Genomic DNA, 15,874 nt, shown 5'->3' with positions numbered 1-15,874 from the left:
CACAGTAAATCTCTACTGCACATCCTCTGCTTTTCCGCATTATGTTGCCCTTACACTTTCCTCATACTCAGGGTCTATCTATGCAAAAAGTACTTTTTCACCATACCGAAAGCATAAACTTGATTTCATAAGTTGGAAAGGATGTACCACTAAATGGCTTTTTCACCTGTTAACCAGTAAATACTGGAAAACATTTGAAAGCAAGAAAAACTACAGTCACTTACAGAACGTGTTCTATCCTTAGTTCATTTGAGCCAACGTAATTTAATGAACAGAGTAAGTATTCTGAGAAAAAATATGTAAAATTTAGAGGCGACCCCTCTTAAAACAAACTCCTGTTGTTCTTATCTATGTGGAAAATGAAGGTGACAAATGGAAGAGCTCTCTAGCCTTGAACATTTACAGGCTACCTTAGTTTTTTAGATTTAACCCTAGGAACTCAGCAAAATGGAGACTAAATGTATTGTTCAGTGTGTCCACTCACTGTATTAAGGAGTGAGAGGACAAGGACTGTGAAGTATCTCTATCAAAGGTCCATACAGATCTGTAGAATGGTCAGGAGGGAGATACAGTATCATCTGTATGCTGACAACGTCCAAATGTATGCAGCTTTTAATTCTCCCACCAACAAACCTGCCTCTCCCTTCACCCCCGTCCTTTCTTTTTACCCATCCTGATAAACAACACCATCACCTACCTTGTTGCTCAAGCCAAGCTCCTTGGAGCATCTTTGTCTCCTCTCTCCTCCTCACATGCTACATCCAGTCCCAGTATCCCTTTGAATTACATCTATCATCTGACTACTTTTCACTACCTCCATTGTTGCCCTTATAGTCACTATCATGGTTTTTTGGGTTTTTTTAAAGATTTTATTTTATTTTATTGTATTGTATTTTATATTTATTTATTTATTTATTTATTTATTTATTTTGAGAGTGAGGGGGAGAGAGAGGGAGCAATAAAGAGAGAGCAAAAGAGAGAATCCCAAGCAGGCACCATGCTGGCAGTGCAGAGCCTAACACAGGGTCCCATCTCATAAGCCGTGAGATTAAGACCTGAACTGAAATCAAGAGTTGAACACTCAACTGACTGAGCCACCCAGGCGCCCTTAAAAATTTTATTTTTAAGTAATCTCTCCACTCAGTGTGGGCCTCGAACTTAACAACCCCAAGATCAGCAGTTGCATGCTCCACTGACTGAGCCAGCCAGATGCCCCTATCCTGTTTAATCCAGGCAACTGCAATAGTCTTTACACTAGATTCCTTGTTTTCTGCTTCTGTTCCATTGTGGTCTATCTTCCATGCAGTAGCCAGAATTATTTTTAAGTTAATCCGATCAGATTTTCAGCTGTTCAGAACCTTCCAGTGGCTTTTCCCATCACACCTAGTACAAATCCAAAACTTTTGTTATGGCATTTAAGTCCCTATGTGATTTGGCCCTTTCCACCTCTCCAGTTTCAATTCCTACCACTCTCCGTTTCACTCAGTGTCCAGGTCTCTTTCGCTTTGTTGCCAGTTATATCATGACAGATGAAAGAAACCAGAAATCAAAAGGCAACATACTGTAGACTTGATGTGTATGACATTCTGGAGAAGGCAGAACTTTAGAGACAGAAAACAGATCATTGGTTGCCAGGGGCTGAGGAAGGATTGACCATAAGTTGTCATGAGAATTTTGAAGGGCAATGGAAATGTGCTGTATCTTGATTGTGGTGGTAGAACATGACTATACACTTATTAAACTTATAGAACTGTATGCTTTTAGTAAAAAGGGTAAATTTTACTGTATTTAGGTTATACCTCAATAAACCTAACTTAAAAAAAAAAGCCAGTTTCATTCCTTTATCATTGACCCATGTATGGTATTGACCCCAGGGAAATGTGGAGACATGACATCCCCTTTCCTTTCCTGTATGCTCTGAATATGTTGGATCCACCTTAGAATGCACTAAATTTAACTTAGAGCCTAGTTTAGAGCTTCTCCAAATACCAGTGGTTAGTTAAGGCCCGCTTCAGACTTCCTAGAATAATTATTAGTCTCCAAAAGTGGTCTAAGCCTGCCCCTGTCTGACTTCAGAGAAAGGATCTGTAGGCCAGCATTTCCCATTTGGGAACTTTGAATTCTCATCCAGAGAGTAGGCATTCAGGCTGGTTGCTGCCTGGGCGTCCTGGTGAGATCTGGGTGAAAATGTTCTACACGTTTGCTTTTATTCATCGTAGCAAATGTGATACTATTAATTTACATTAGTTTTGAATGTTTCATTGTCTAGAATAAAAACAGTTTAAATTTCTAGATGGTGATTTTCTTTTTAAATGTTTTTTAGCAAAATATTTTAAGTATTTTAACAAATATAGCAAAAATTTGTCAACTGAACAACTCTCTGGGAATATTGCACTAGATAGTAGAGCATCCAAAGATAACTAACTTCTAGTCTTCGTAATAGGCTAGGTAACTAACTTAATGTAGGCTTCAGTGAGTTCATCATCCTGTGAAATTTAAAATCTGCAGAGCATATGGTGGTTTCAATGAAGAGCAGTCATCCTTATTCATAAATTGGGTAAAGAGCACATTTATTCGGTAAGATTAAGCTAGTGAGGGTTTTGCTCAATGTTTTTCAATATATCCTATTTGGAAATTAAATTTATATTGGTTAGTATATATTATTAAAAGCAGAATCATTTATAATAATGCAGAAAGGTTTTTGGAATCTTCTAGCTTGGGTATAATTCACCAAATATTCTTTCCTCTCTCCTTGTGGCCTGACACTTTCTACATCTTTCTTCATCGTGCTTGGATGTTACTGAGTCCTGTTTACTCTTTCTGTTTTGCTTAAATCGGTCACCTTCCAGGTACAGCCTCAAAATCATAAACTTCCTTCCCTGTCTTTATATTTTATTTTATTCACCTTCATTTAGACTGCATTATTAATCTCACCAATCTCACCAGCACTGGGTAGGCAGATGTAGATTAGTTAAAATACTGTAGCTTAGTTTCTAGTTATGTGGTTTATCACTGCCTACCTTATTGTGTTCAGGTTAGCTTTGGAACTCACTTGCTTCATATAAAAAAGGAATAAATCAACCACCTAACCAAGCACTAACTCACCCATGTAGTATATAACATGTAAATTACTATTTGCTCTAATTTGACTTCTCGTCAACATAAGATGAGATTATGATATAAAGGACAAAGCATAATTAGTATATTTATGTACATATACATACATATACATACAAAGCATAATTAGCACATTTATATACATATATATATAAAAGACAAAGCATAATTAGCACATTTCATAAATTCTAAGAATTTATGAAATGAGCAATTCTACAAGATAAATGAAACAGGAACCAAATTTATATTAAATGTGTTAACTCTGTACCATATATTGTGCTAGGCTCTACATCCATTATTTTGATTGATTCTCATAATAATTCTATGAGGTATAAACTATAGTGTTCGTATATTTGCTTCATTTGCTACATCACCTGTAAAAATGTATGTCCATCTTTGCATACCAAGCTGAGGTGTTGCCAGTGTGGGTGCTTTGACTGGAATTCAAGGCCAACCTCTCAGTGAAAGGACAACCATGAAGTACATGGAACAAGTTACAAATCCAAATCTAAAGGGTATTCTCTTCTACTTTTGTTTAGTTAAAGTCTGCTCATAGGTTTTTCTTTCCTGATTAATTAATGTGATATGACACATATGTGATAGTATATACTATCACAACAATAATGCATGGATTGATTATAGACTATACACAGAACTTTTATAGTGCTAGATGGTCTTAAATGATAGTACATATATAGTCCCTTTCCCTTGAGGTAAACGTTAGTCTGATGGAGTGGATCAGTTAGGATGCTTTTGGCTACAAGTAGCAGAAAACCTGACTCATACTGGCTTAAACAATAAGGAACCTTGTTATCTCCCATAACAGGAAGTTCAGAGGAAGGGTGAATCCCAGGGTTGGTTGATAAAGTAGCTTAGCAATGTCAACAAGGACTCAGGTTATTCCATTTCTTAGCTCTGCTTCATCCTCTGATTCATGGAAAGATGGCCACAGTAGTTCTCTGTGTCACTGGCAGTGTATCCACATTTAAAAGAAGATGAGAGATCTGATCTTACTGTATCTCCTTTTAGGAGCAAAGACATCTATATCAGGAACTCCTCCAGCCATCTTTCCTTCATGGTGCATGCCTGGATTGAGTCATTCACAAGCCCATCTCCAAACAGTCGCTGGCAAGAGACAATGAGATCACTATGAGATTTTTTTTCTTTTTTAAGATTTTTATGTTTTAAGCAATCTCTACACCCAACATAGGGCTTGAGCTCATGACCGCAAGATCAAGAGTCACATGCTTTACTGACTGAGCCAGTCAGGTGCCCTGAGATCACCATGAGTCTAAATGCTTAGGGTGAAATGATTGTTGAAGAATCAACTACAGAGACTACTACATGAGGAATTAAATGCCACATTATATAATTCAAAATGTTCTCTCAGACTCATTAAAAAAAAACAACAGGTGAACTTGATCTTAATAATATACGTTAATTAACCCAATATATCCAAAGTATCACTTCCACATACAATCAGCTTTTTACATTATTGAGGTATTTAACCATTTCTCATATGTTTCATTTTGGACTAGCCACACTTCAAGTGCTCAGTACCACGTATGTGTTGCACAGCACAGGTCTCCGGGCATTATGATTTGGTCCCTGCCCTTGTCTCCAATCTCATCCTTCACCATCCACCCTGTACCTAACTAAAACCCACACTTTATGTTCTGGCAGTATTGAGTTCGCATATCTCATGCTCTTTTGCATCTGTGTCTTTGTCTACACTGTTCCCTCTGCCTGGGCCATTCTCTCCTTGCTCATAATAGGAACTTTAATTGTTGTATCCGTCAGATCCAACCAAGCTGTCAGTGGCCGTCAATAGGCCTTCCCCAAATCTACTTTCTGTGTCATTCCATTGTTAAACCTATCAAACTATCTTCCCATTGTTTTTCATATTGGTGGACCCTGCTGGGCAGTAACCTCTTGGAGGTGCAGGGCAATGTCTTATTCACCTTTGAATTCTCCTTGTCTATGCTCTGGCATGTAGGAGGCACTCAATTCATGTTTATAGGATGGAATTGAATTGGATTTCTAAGAAAATTAGAATAACTTGGATTTGGTAGAATTCATTTGGTAGAACTAGTGAGAGAAGTACAATGTTTGTCCTAGTATGCTTTCTCTCATGGTGCCTTATAAGGACATTATTTGTGAAAGCATTCTGGTACTTTCGTATGTTGACATCTGAGTGTTTGCGTACTCTGAGTATATGTAACTGAGTATATGTAGCATTTGGAATCTGTCAGTAATTCTTCCACTGATCTGTTTGTAATCTTTAATTTTTGTAACCTATTATGCATAAGCCTCCGTCCTTCTCAGTGTCCGGAATTGCTTTCTTCAAGTTCCAGAGCCTGCCTCCTGATTCTAGCATTCCGTATTGTAGTACATAAGTCGGTATGCACTGAATGATGTCACTGGGTACTGCAGTCCTCAGAATATAAAGAGACACGAACTTCATAGTTTGGAGCAACAGTTACCTAAGACAAAGCTTTGTTTTTTTTTTTTATTTTTTATTAACATAAAGGACACACTTAAGTGACATTGTATAATAACAGACCTCATGTCATCATCCTAGAGGTATCTGTAATAGGGTTCAGGAATTCTTTGTGTTACATAGATTCAGTGTCGGTTTTGAACTTCAGCTGTTTTTCTTGTTCCACACGTCAAGCCAGAGTGCTGAGTGCCATGGGGTGTTGACAGAGAGGGAATGATCACTGCCGTTGGCAGCTTCCATGAGGTACCGGAGCTGCCAAAATTCAAAATGTAACCTGATTTTCATTTACTTTTTATGAAATAGGGTGCTAAGAGAGATATTAGAAAGGCACATCAATTTTAATGTTTGCTTCAAGAAATTGTTTTCATATATACTGATTTTTTTTTATATTGAAATATTTCAGAATATTTCCTCTACTTGAAACGTATCCCATGATTATAGGACAAAAATTTCTTCTGCTGACTTTTAACTTTATTATATGAAATTCCCATTTTACACAAGTATATATTGTGGTTAAGGAATTTAATCATATCTTTTTTTTCATTTACATTTTATATTTCAATAATTGGCCCAGTAGTTCACATAGTGTTTTGTTTTTGTTTTTAGATTTTCTTTAATTGAGATATAATTGATATATATAACATGGTATTAGTTTTAAGTATACAACATTTTATGTGAAATGATTGTCATAATAAATTTAGTTAACATCTGTCACCACACACAGTTACAAATTCAATCATATCTTCAAAAAAAATCAGCAGGAAGTCAGTAGGAACAACTTCTCACCACTGGATAGTTTATCACTCATGGATGGTCTAGAACAGGAGTCAGCAAACTGTGACCTGCAGGCCAAATCCATGCTACTGCTTGAATTAAGAATGGTTTTTAGATTTTGAAATGATTGGAAAAAAGATCAAAAGAAGAGTAATATTTCATGACATATGAGAATTATATGGAATTCAAATTTTAGTGCCCATAAATAAGTTTCATCGGAAAATAGTCATGCTTATTCACTTGGGTATTGTCTATAGCCACTTTTACTCCACAACAGCAGAGATGAGTGGTTATGACAGAGACCTTGTCGCCTGCAGAGCCTGAGATACTTAGTATCTGCCACTTTACAGGAAAAAAATTGCTGGTCTAATTCCTGGACTAGAAGGAAGAAACATTAGGCATTCACCTTTTGAAATTTGTATCAAATGGTTATTTTAAACATGGGCATTCAGAGTTCATTCTCTTTCAGAAAGGAGCCAGTTTTCTGGAAATAGTTCCCCTATTACAGCACAGTTAGACTTGATTGTGAATTTTGTATTTATTTACTCTACAGTGGAAATCAATTTTATTCTCTAAGGGAATAATAAGTCTTTCTTTATCAGTATTCATCAGAGCATTGAAAGAAAGTTTGTACCAAAGGAGGTTACTTTTGTCTCCTTTTGAAATCCCATTTAGAAACATTTCATAGCTGGACTTTTTTTTTTTTTTAAGTAGTAGGGAATATTCTCTTGTTTCCATGGTGATCTTTCACTTCTTTTATTTCAGCTGTATAAGCAGTTTCCAGAACCAACACTGAGTTATAGGGGAAGGCAGTGAGAAGACTAAATATTATATATTTTATAACTGATTCATGATTCCATTTATGCTTAGTATAGCATGACCACATTTCTAGGAGGGTGCACATATCCAGTGATATTGTGCCCACAAGTGACTTATTAATTTTACCCAAAAATTAATTTTGGACTACAGTCAAAACCCACGAATTTAATTTATTGCTTTCTTTCTCCCACTTTTTACTGAAGTGATGATTAACAGCTATTTTAATCAACAGAAAGTGTGAAATTTTAGGTTTCTAAAAACCTGACTTTTCTCAACTACACTAAAAATGATTTTTAGGGTGGTTATTTGACCTGTACCCCAGTTACCTATAGCTCAGTGTTTCACAACAGATTATCTCTTTGAAGATAATTTCATGTTCATGATCTCAACAAATTATAGAACCAAAAATATTTTCTAGATTTTTCTCCCTAATAAGTTTTGGTCAACTTGAGACCTGCATACAAACTCCATGTCAGTAGTTACTTGATTTTTAAACTTTTCTTTTTTAATGTTTATATATTTTTGAGAGAGAGAGAGAGTGTGAGTGGGGGTGGGGGAGGGGCAGAGAACGAAGGAGAGACAGAACTCGAAGCAAGCTCCAGGCTCTGCACTGTCAGCACAGAGCCTGAGACAGAGCTTGAACTCACAAACTGTGAGATCACAACCCGAGCCGAAGTCAAACGCTTGACTGACTGAGCCACCCAGGCACCCCATTAGTTCCTTGATTTTTAATTCAGTATTCCAAGTTTACATTATTTAAGTAGGAATTTAATATTTCTACTGTTCTGTAGATCCATATATTTGAAGTTGATTTGAAGATCATTAGGGAAATATTCTACAAACCTTTCTGTTAACAGTTCATACTAATGAATCATAACCAGATATATTATTAAACCAATAAATACCATATGTATATAATTGGCTAAATGGATGTGAAAGTTATAGTGGAAAACTGTTGCCTATATAGACTTTTTAAAGTGACGATCAATGGCATATAGTCCCCCAGGCCACAGATTTGAGAGCGTTATTACCCACTGGAGGTCACTTTTACAACCTAAAGAGTATTTACCTTCCTTGTAAACTCAAATTATGGTGTTGTGTATGATTTATTATACTATTTAAAACCGAAAAACAGAAACCTACTCTTAGTAATACACCTTCAATTAAGTCATGTCTCTCCCCATTTCCAAAATTCTTTTTTAGACAAACTAGTTATTTTTCAGAAATCCAATTTTCTTCTTTCATTGCTAATAGTTATTTGGCCTGCTCTCTTTGTTTCTAAGTTGGCAGCTAATGCCTTTTCAGATCACATATTTTAAAAATACCCTTTAGTTAATTTGCTTCTCTTTGCATCCTCTGATGAAGGAATTTGAAGACAGTTTTAAGCCCCCAAATATTTAGTAATGGTCAACGTAGTGATAAAAAACGTCTCTGTGACCCTTCGTAGGCAGTCCAGTGGTGTGCTACCGTCCTCTGGTACCTTTGGTGAGAAGTGTCACCATTATACCAAGACCCACACTTAAATTTCTCACTCCGGAGGACTAACATGCAGTAGGCTTCCTACCTGGCTCACTAAACCTCATATGCAGAAAAGTCATGGCCTCACATCAGTTCTTGCCATAGAAGGAAACATAATAAGAAATTTTTCAGCTCAGGAACAAACTCGCTTGGCTGCCAGAGCCTCGTTGCTGCTACATTTCTGCTTCCTAGGTTCCTGTTTGCTGGTCTCCTTACCTAGCACATCCGTACTGTCTGCTTGGCTGACTCTTGTACTCTGACTGCTGGTTACTTACCACCTGTCTGCTCTGTTGGTTTGTCTTGGCCTACCAGTACTTTGGTTTTCTTTGATCTTGTACTGCCTAACTGACCCCTTGACATTGGCTTCTGACTGTTTTCTGTCCTTGTCCGCACCTTGCATTACAGAGACTCATTGTTCTCATTGCTGTTCAAATCCAAAACTGCCTATGATTGACAGAAGTACATTTTATAGATATTCTATTCTGCAATCATTATAAAATGCAGAGAATACCATTTTACTTGTTCATGGAACTGATATTCAGTCTGTGCCCTCGGATATGGTTGTACCAAGTGTTAAAATGTTTAAATGCTTTCATAATACTTGGCAAATAGCTGCTGCCACATATTTCACCCCCTACCATTGTGGCCTCATGTCCAGGACCTCTGGGACCTCTCCATCATCTAGCAACTGATGGATCATTTCTTGCGCCAACAGGAGTTTTCAGGACCGTTTTGTTGTCTGAATTCATTGGTTTGTGTTCATACCACAAATTATTACAAATGTTAAATATCACTTCTGCTTTCAGAGGTGTATGGAAGAGTTAAGTTCTTCAAGGGGAGGAGGGTAGAGACATCCTAAAGTGACCATTTTTCTGAAATGATTTTTGAAAATTTCCATTGGAAATCAAGAAGCATTTTATTCATTCAGCAGTCATACTAAGCCCTAGTTTCATGCCCATCACTATACTATATGCTAAGGAGTATTCCCAATTTTGTAAATTGTGAAAGCCCTCAAACTGAGTGTAATACAAAGTTGGAGATGGGATATATGGGAACTTTCTGTACTCTCTGTTCAATTTTACTGTGACTCGAAAATGCTTTAAAAAATAAAACCCATTTAAAAGGAAATAAATATTGGTGAAACGACAAAACACATACAGAAACAATTGACCGATTGCAAACTGACATGTTTAGTGTCAGAAACGTGTACAAAATCTATATATGTATATGTGAATATTGAAAAGCTGTGGAATATAGGAATGATCAAGAACAGAAGAGTTCACCTGATTAAGCTTCTTTTAGGAGTTGGTGGGCCAAAAATTGAAAGACAGATTACAAGGGCTTCCCACATAGGGGAAACAACATGAGAAAGATTAGAAACATGGAAATTGGCAAGGACTATGTGGGGAAAGAAAAACTTAACTTGGTGGGAGCTCCAGGAATACATAATGTTGCATAAGATCAAGGCAGTTGAGTACATTTTGACAGCTAGGTTAAGTAGTACACATTTTATGTTTTTGCAGCAAAGAACCATTCTTCAGTCAGGAGCAGGGAATATGATTATGCTGGTGTCTCTAAGATCAATCTAGTAGCCAGATGCAGGATTGACTGTGGTGGGGAAGAAGGCTTCCACAATAGTGCTGGTTATCTTGATGGGTGTGTCTCTACAACTGGCAAGAAAAACAGCATCTCTCCCAGAGCAACATTGCATAAAAAGAATCAGCAGACCTTGGTGACCAGCTGAGTATGACAGAAAGAAGCAGAGCAATTAAAAATAGCTTTAAAGGCACACTACCAATAAAATATGGCAGAGTGAGAGCTGGACAATTATTTTCAAAAAGCAAACTGGATGAAATTATCAAGAACAGCAATTTTAGGACTCTGGAAATTGACCAAAAACACTCAACAAATTGAAAAGCATTTATTCACGGAAAAATGACTGGACTTCAGGTAAGAAAAGTAGGGTCCTGTGGTGTTTCTGTCTGGAGCTGCTCCCATGCCCCACTTTGAGGCTCAGTCAGCATAGGAGTTCTGCAAGGGTGAGGAAAACCATGAAAACCAGCAGTTTCACTGGAGGAATGGCCTCACTTGATTTAAAGTAGAATGTGAGAAACCCTATGCCCATAGGCATTGTGCATAACAGTGGATATCTTGATGGCAAACAGATACGAAAGGCTGGCTAATGACTCTGTGAACCTGACGTTATAGTCTTGGTTGGAGTCAACAATAGACAAACAGACTAGCCAGACATTTATCAAGGAGATTCAGGGAATGATACAGTGATAGGGGCCTTGGTAAACCGCACATATTCCTGGCTGACCAACAGACTTCACACACCTGCAGGAGAGACCAAAGAGGGCCCAAGCTATCTATACATCACCCCTGCTGCACGTGAAATTCTGCACGTATGCAGAGGATATGCAAGAGGGTCTGGCAGAAAGTAAATGCCCAGGCAGACCTGAGAACTGCCAGAAATTTGAATGAGCTTCCCAACCCAAACACAGCTCCGTTGGCAGAGAGTGGAAGCTATATTGGCTTAAGGTGTTGGAGCACAATTAATGATCAGTAATTGACTAAGCTATGCAGACACAAGGGTCATTCCTAGAAAGTCAGATTTAAAAATAAAAACAAAAGGAAATTTTAAAAAACTGAGTAGAGAGAGACACAAGGAGCACATGCCCTGGGGAGATGGATTGCATACATTTAATCAAGCAAATTAATAGTGGAAAAACAACAGGAACAACAACAGCCCTGAGAGAGGAACATCAAAATCCAGAGTTACTACAATATATATATGCCATATGTGTGTGTGTGTGTGTGTGTGTGTGTGCACGCGCACGCATGTGCGTGTGTATCCAGTTTTTAACAAAAAATTACAAGATATGAAAAGAAAGGAAAGGTTTACCAATACTCAGTGGAAAGAAGCTGTGGGCCCAGAGCTTTGGACTTAGCGGAGAAAGACTTCAAAGCAGCTATATTAAATATGTTCAACTAATGAAAGGAAGCCATGTTTGAAGAATTAAAGAAAAACATGATAATAATTCAACAAATAGAGAATTACTGAAATGAAAAATTCACTAGAGTGATTCAACAACAGATTTGAGATGGCAGAAGAAAGAACCCATGAACTTCAAGATGTATCAAAAGAAATTATCCAGCCTGAAAAACAGGGAAAAAAGAGTTTAAAAATGGACAGAGCCTCAGAAGCTGTGGGACAACATCAAGCAACATATAAAAAGCATTAAACACCATTATCAAGGTTGATTTAACATCTGAAAATCACATACTATATACATCATATTAATAAAGGGGAAAAAACACAATAATCTCAGTAAACACAGAAAAAGCACTTGACAAAATCCAACATGCATTCCTGATTAAAAGCTCTGAACAATTTAGGAATAGAGCATTTAGGAACTTTCTTAACTTAATAAAGAACATCTATGAAAACTCTACAGCAAATGTCATCTTAATGATGAAAGACTGCAGGCTTTCCCCCCCATAAGTTTGGGGACAAAACAAGAATGCTTACACTAAACATTTTTTGCTCAACATTACACCAGAGTTTGTAGCCACTGCAAAAGGGGGTGAGGGGGAGGAAAGAGAAACAAAAGTCATGCAACTTGGAAAGGAAGAAACAAAACTTTATTTGTAGATGACATGATTATGTATTTAGAAAATCCTAAGAAATACACACACACACACATACACACACACCTATTGGGACTTAAAAATAAGTTCATAAAGTTGTAGGATACAAATTAATATACAAAAATCAATTGTATACTAGATACAAATATACTAGAAACAAGCATCCAAAATAAATTTAAGAAGACAATTTCATCAACAATACCATCAAAAATAATAAGATACTTAGGAATCAATTTAACCAAAGAAGTATTAAGACTTTACACTGAAAACTACAAAACATTGCTGAGAGAAGTTAAAAATCTAAATATATGAGAGAATTCAACATTCATGGATTAGAAGACCCATTAATGTTAAGTTGCCACTTTTCCCCAAATTGATCTATATGGTCAGGGCAATCTCTATCAGAATCCCAGTAGGTTTTTGTTTTGTTTTTGTTTTTGTTTTTGTTTTTGTTCTTGTTTTTTTTTTTAGAAATTGACAAGCTGATCCCAACATTTATATGGAAATGCAAAGAGCCCAGAACAGTTAAAACAATTTTGAAAAGGAAGAACAAAATTGAAAGACTTACACTACCCAAATTTTACTATAAAACTACATTATTCTAAGTTAGCGGCATGAGGATACACATGTAGATCAATGGAACAGAATCAAATGGAACAGTCCAGAAATGAACCTTTATATTTAGTTCAATCTATTTTCCAAAGAAGTGCCAAGGAAATTAAGTGAGAAAGGATTGTTTTTTTAAGAGATGGTACTAGGAAAATTAAATATCCATATGCAAAAGATAAATTTAGACCCTTACCTCAACCATATACAAAAATTAACTTAAAATGATAATAGATGTAAGTGTAAATCTAAAAAAGTAAAACTTCTGGAAAAATCATAGGAGAAATTTTCATGACCTTGGGTTAGGCCAAGAATTTTTAGATTCAACACCAAAACATAATCCATAAAAGAAGAAATTGGGTAATTGGACTTTATCAAAACTTAAAACTTTTGTGCTTTAAAAGATACCATTGAGAAAAACAAAAGACAAGGCACCAACTAGAAGAAACTATTTGCAAATCATATATCTTACAAATTACTCATGCCTATGAATATACAAAGAGCTCTTATGACACAATAATAAGAAGGCAATGCAAAATGGATAAATGATATGAATAGACAGTTCATCAAAGAAAATGTACAATTGGCTAATAAACACCTAAGAAGATGCTCAACATAATTAGCCATAGGGAAAGGCAAAGTAAAACCACAATGGGATACCACTTCCTACCCAGTAAGATGGTCATACAAGAAAAGGCAGACAATAACAAATGTTGACAAGAATGTGGAAAAACTGAAACCTTCATGGATTGCTGGTGGGAATGTACAATTGTACAGCCACTTTGGAAAATTACTTGGCAGTTTCTTAAGTTAAACAAATATTACGACATGATGTAGCAATTCCACTTTTATATCTGCTAAGGAAAATTAACATGTTTACATGAAGACTTGTTTGTCAATATTCATGACAGCATTATTCATAATAGCCAAAACCTGAAAACAATCTGAATACCTCCTAACTAGTGAATGAATAAAGAGCGATATATCCATATAATGGAATACTAATCAATGAAAAAGAATGAACTGATATACTCTATAACAAAGAACCTCAGAAACATGCCATATGAAAGACACCAGTCACAACAGACCACATGTAGGATTCCATTTATGTGAAATTTCCGGAGAAGGCAAATAATCTATAGAGAGAGAAAGCAGATCAATGGTTGCCTTGGGCTGGGAATGGGAGTGCGGAATGATTGCAAATGGGCACAGTGAAACTTTTGCAGTAAGAGAAATGCTCTAAGACTAGATTGTGATGATGTTTGTAGAACTTTGTAAATTTGTTAAAAGTTGAACAATAGATGAACTTTATGGTATATAAATTATACCTCAATAAAGATGTTTAAAAAAAAAAAACTTTATAAGCTTCAAAGCCTCAGACACCAAGAGGATTATAAGGCCATTTGTGATCATGGAAATGTTGGTAAGCAATCATTTATTTGGGCCCAGAACCTCAAGAAATTCTCCAGCAAACTCCGTGAGGATTATTCTCCACTCCCTCCCCCCCACCACCTCACTATTTCAGCAGAAATAGAGCGGAAAACCAGAAATCACCATGCATTTCCGGGCCCAGGAATTGCACGTCTCTGCTGGTCCTCCACTCTCTTCATCCCTGCATGTACCTCAAGCCTGGGGACTTGAGCTGTGATACTTTCTGCAACATTTCTTGCCTCTTATTTCCAATTTTCTTAGCTTCAGCTTTGTGACCTGCCTCAAATTTCCTGTATTCTTGACCTCAATTCCTGTTAATTATTATTGCCCCACCCTAACTCCTGATCATCATGTTCCCTCCTGCCCAGCCCAGTAAACTGATCCTGACTTCTGATTGTTTCCTTTACTTAACTTGTTTCATTAATTTTTACATACTTTAAAAAAGTCGCTCTGCCATTGTTAACCCTAGGCTGCACTCTAGTCCTGATTAGGACCGCCACATGGCTCAAAAGGAAAGCTGATTCTTGGATTCTTTTGGAGGATCATGACTTAGGTTTTTGACGTATTAAATGTCCATTCCAGAGACGATACTCAGTAAACAACAAAAGATTTGAGGTCAGAGTCACAATGAGAAATTAGGGATGAAGATACAAGTTAGGTCCCCATATAAGCACAAAATAGAGGAAGGAACCAAAACAGATACCTTGCGAAATTCTACAAAGTAAGGGGATGCAGAACCATTGGAAACCAGGAAATGTTTCCTTCCCCAGAGTTTTACAAATCAAACATGTATACAAAAAGGTTTTATCTTCCCTTCGATCATGTAGGTTAATCACTGTAGTGGAAACTAACTGCTTGAAAGAAAACCGATAGACTTGGAACAGGCCAGTTTTGTAAAAATTACTTAAGGTTATTTAAAAAAATTCATCTAAAATCCCTGATACGAAAGAAATGTTTGATCATTTTCTAATAAGAAGCTGACCTCTGCTCTTGGGTCTTCTACAAAACACAAACCTGACTATGAAACTGCCTCCCCCACTAGGTGGCAAAAGTAAGCTGCCAGTGAGAGAGAAAACAGCAGGACGTTTATACCCTCCTTTGTCACTTCTTCCTAAGTGATGGGACCTTAAAATTGTCATTTTGAAAAGTTCACTGTATACATTTGAAGTATATAGTCTGTGTAATACTTAAACTTTCCTCTAAAATAGAGAGAGGAAGGGTGAAGATACACCTTGTATTGGTTTTTGGTAGCAAACATTTATGTTTGGGACACAACATAAATACTGAAGAGAAAATTACTGTGGTTATTCACAGTTTTATCCCAAAATTTCTTGGGAAATACTAACTACTGAAGAAACCTGAGCTAAATTTTACCAACCCTGTTTTAAATAAGCTACCATATCTGGTGGTAGCTGAGAGGACGCTCTCCGAAGTCGTCTTTAAACTCATACTGGTCGG

General features: G+C 36.7%; 1 protein-coding gene across 7 annotated transcripts in view; it reads left to right on the top strand.

The window, feature by feature from the left end:
- STAU2 (staufen double-stranded RNA binding protein 2) overlaps positions 1-15,874 on the top strand; it is a 308,899-nt gene that overhangs the window by 208,794 nt on the left and 84,231 nt on the right. For 2 of the 7 annotated variants that reach the window (XM_047074043.1, XM_047074040.1), the window contains one exon: positions 4,147-6,220. The exons of the other annotated variants lie outside the window; for them this stretch is intronic. In XM_047074043.1, coding sequence (XP_046929999.1) covers positions 4,147-4,212 — 66 coding nt within the window. In that variant the 3' untranslated portion in view covers positions 4,213-6,220. Of the gene's footprint in view, positions 1-4,146; positions 6,221-15,874 lie in introns of those variants that run through there. 7 annotated transcript variants of the gene reach the window in all.

This window comes from Lynx rufus, unplaced genomic scaffold (assembly GCF_022079265.1).
Source record: "Lynx rufus isolate CCGP_SWC_20201006 ecotype Redwood Valley unplaced genomic scaffold, mLynRuf1.p SCAF_12, whole genome shotgun sequence".
NCBI classification, from domain to species: domain Eukaryota; kingdom Metazoa; phylum Chordata; class Mammalia; order Carnivora; family Felidae; genus Lynx; species Lynx rufus.
Note: the sequence above shows the minus strand (reverse complement) of the source record. Positions and strands in the feature narration are given on the sequence as shown.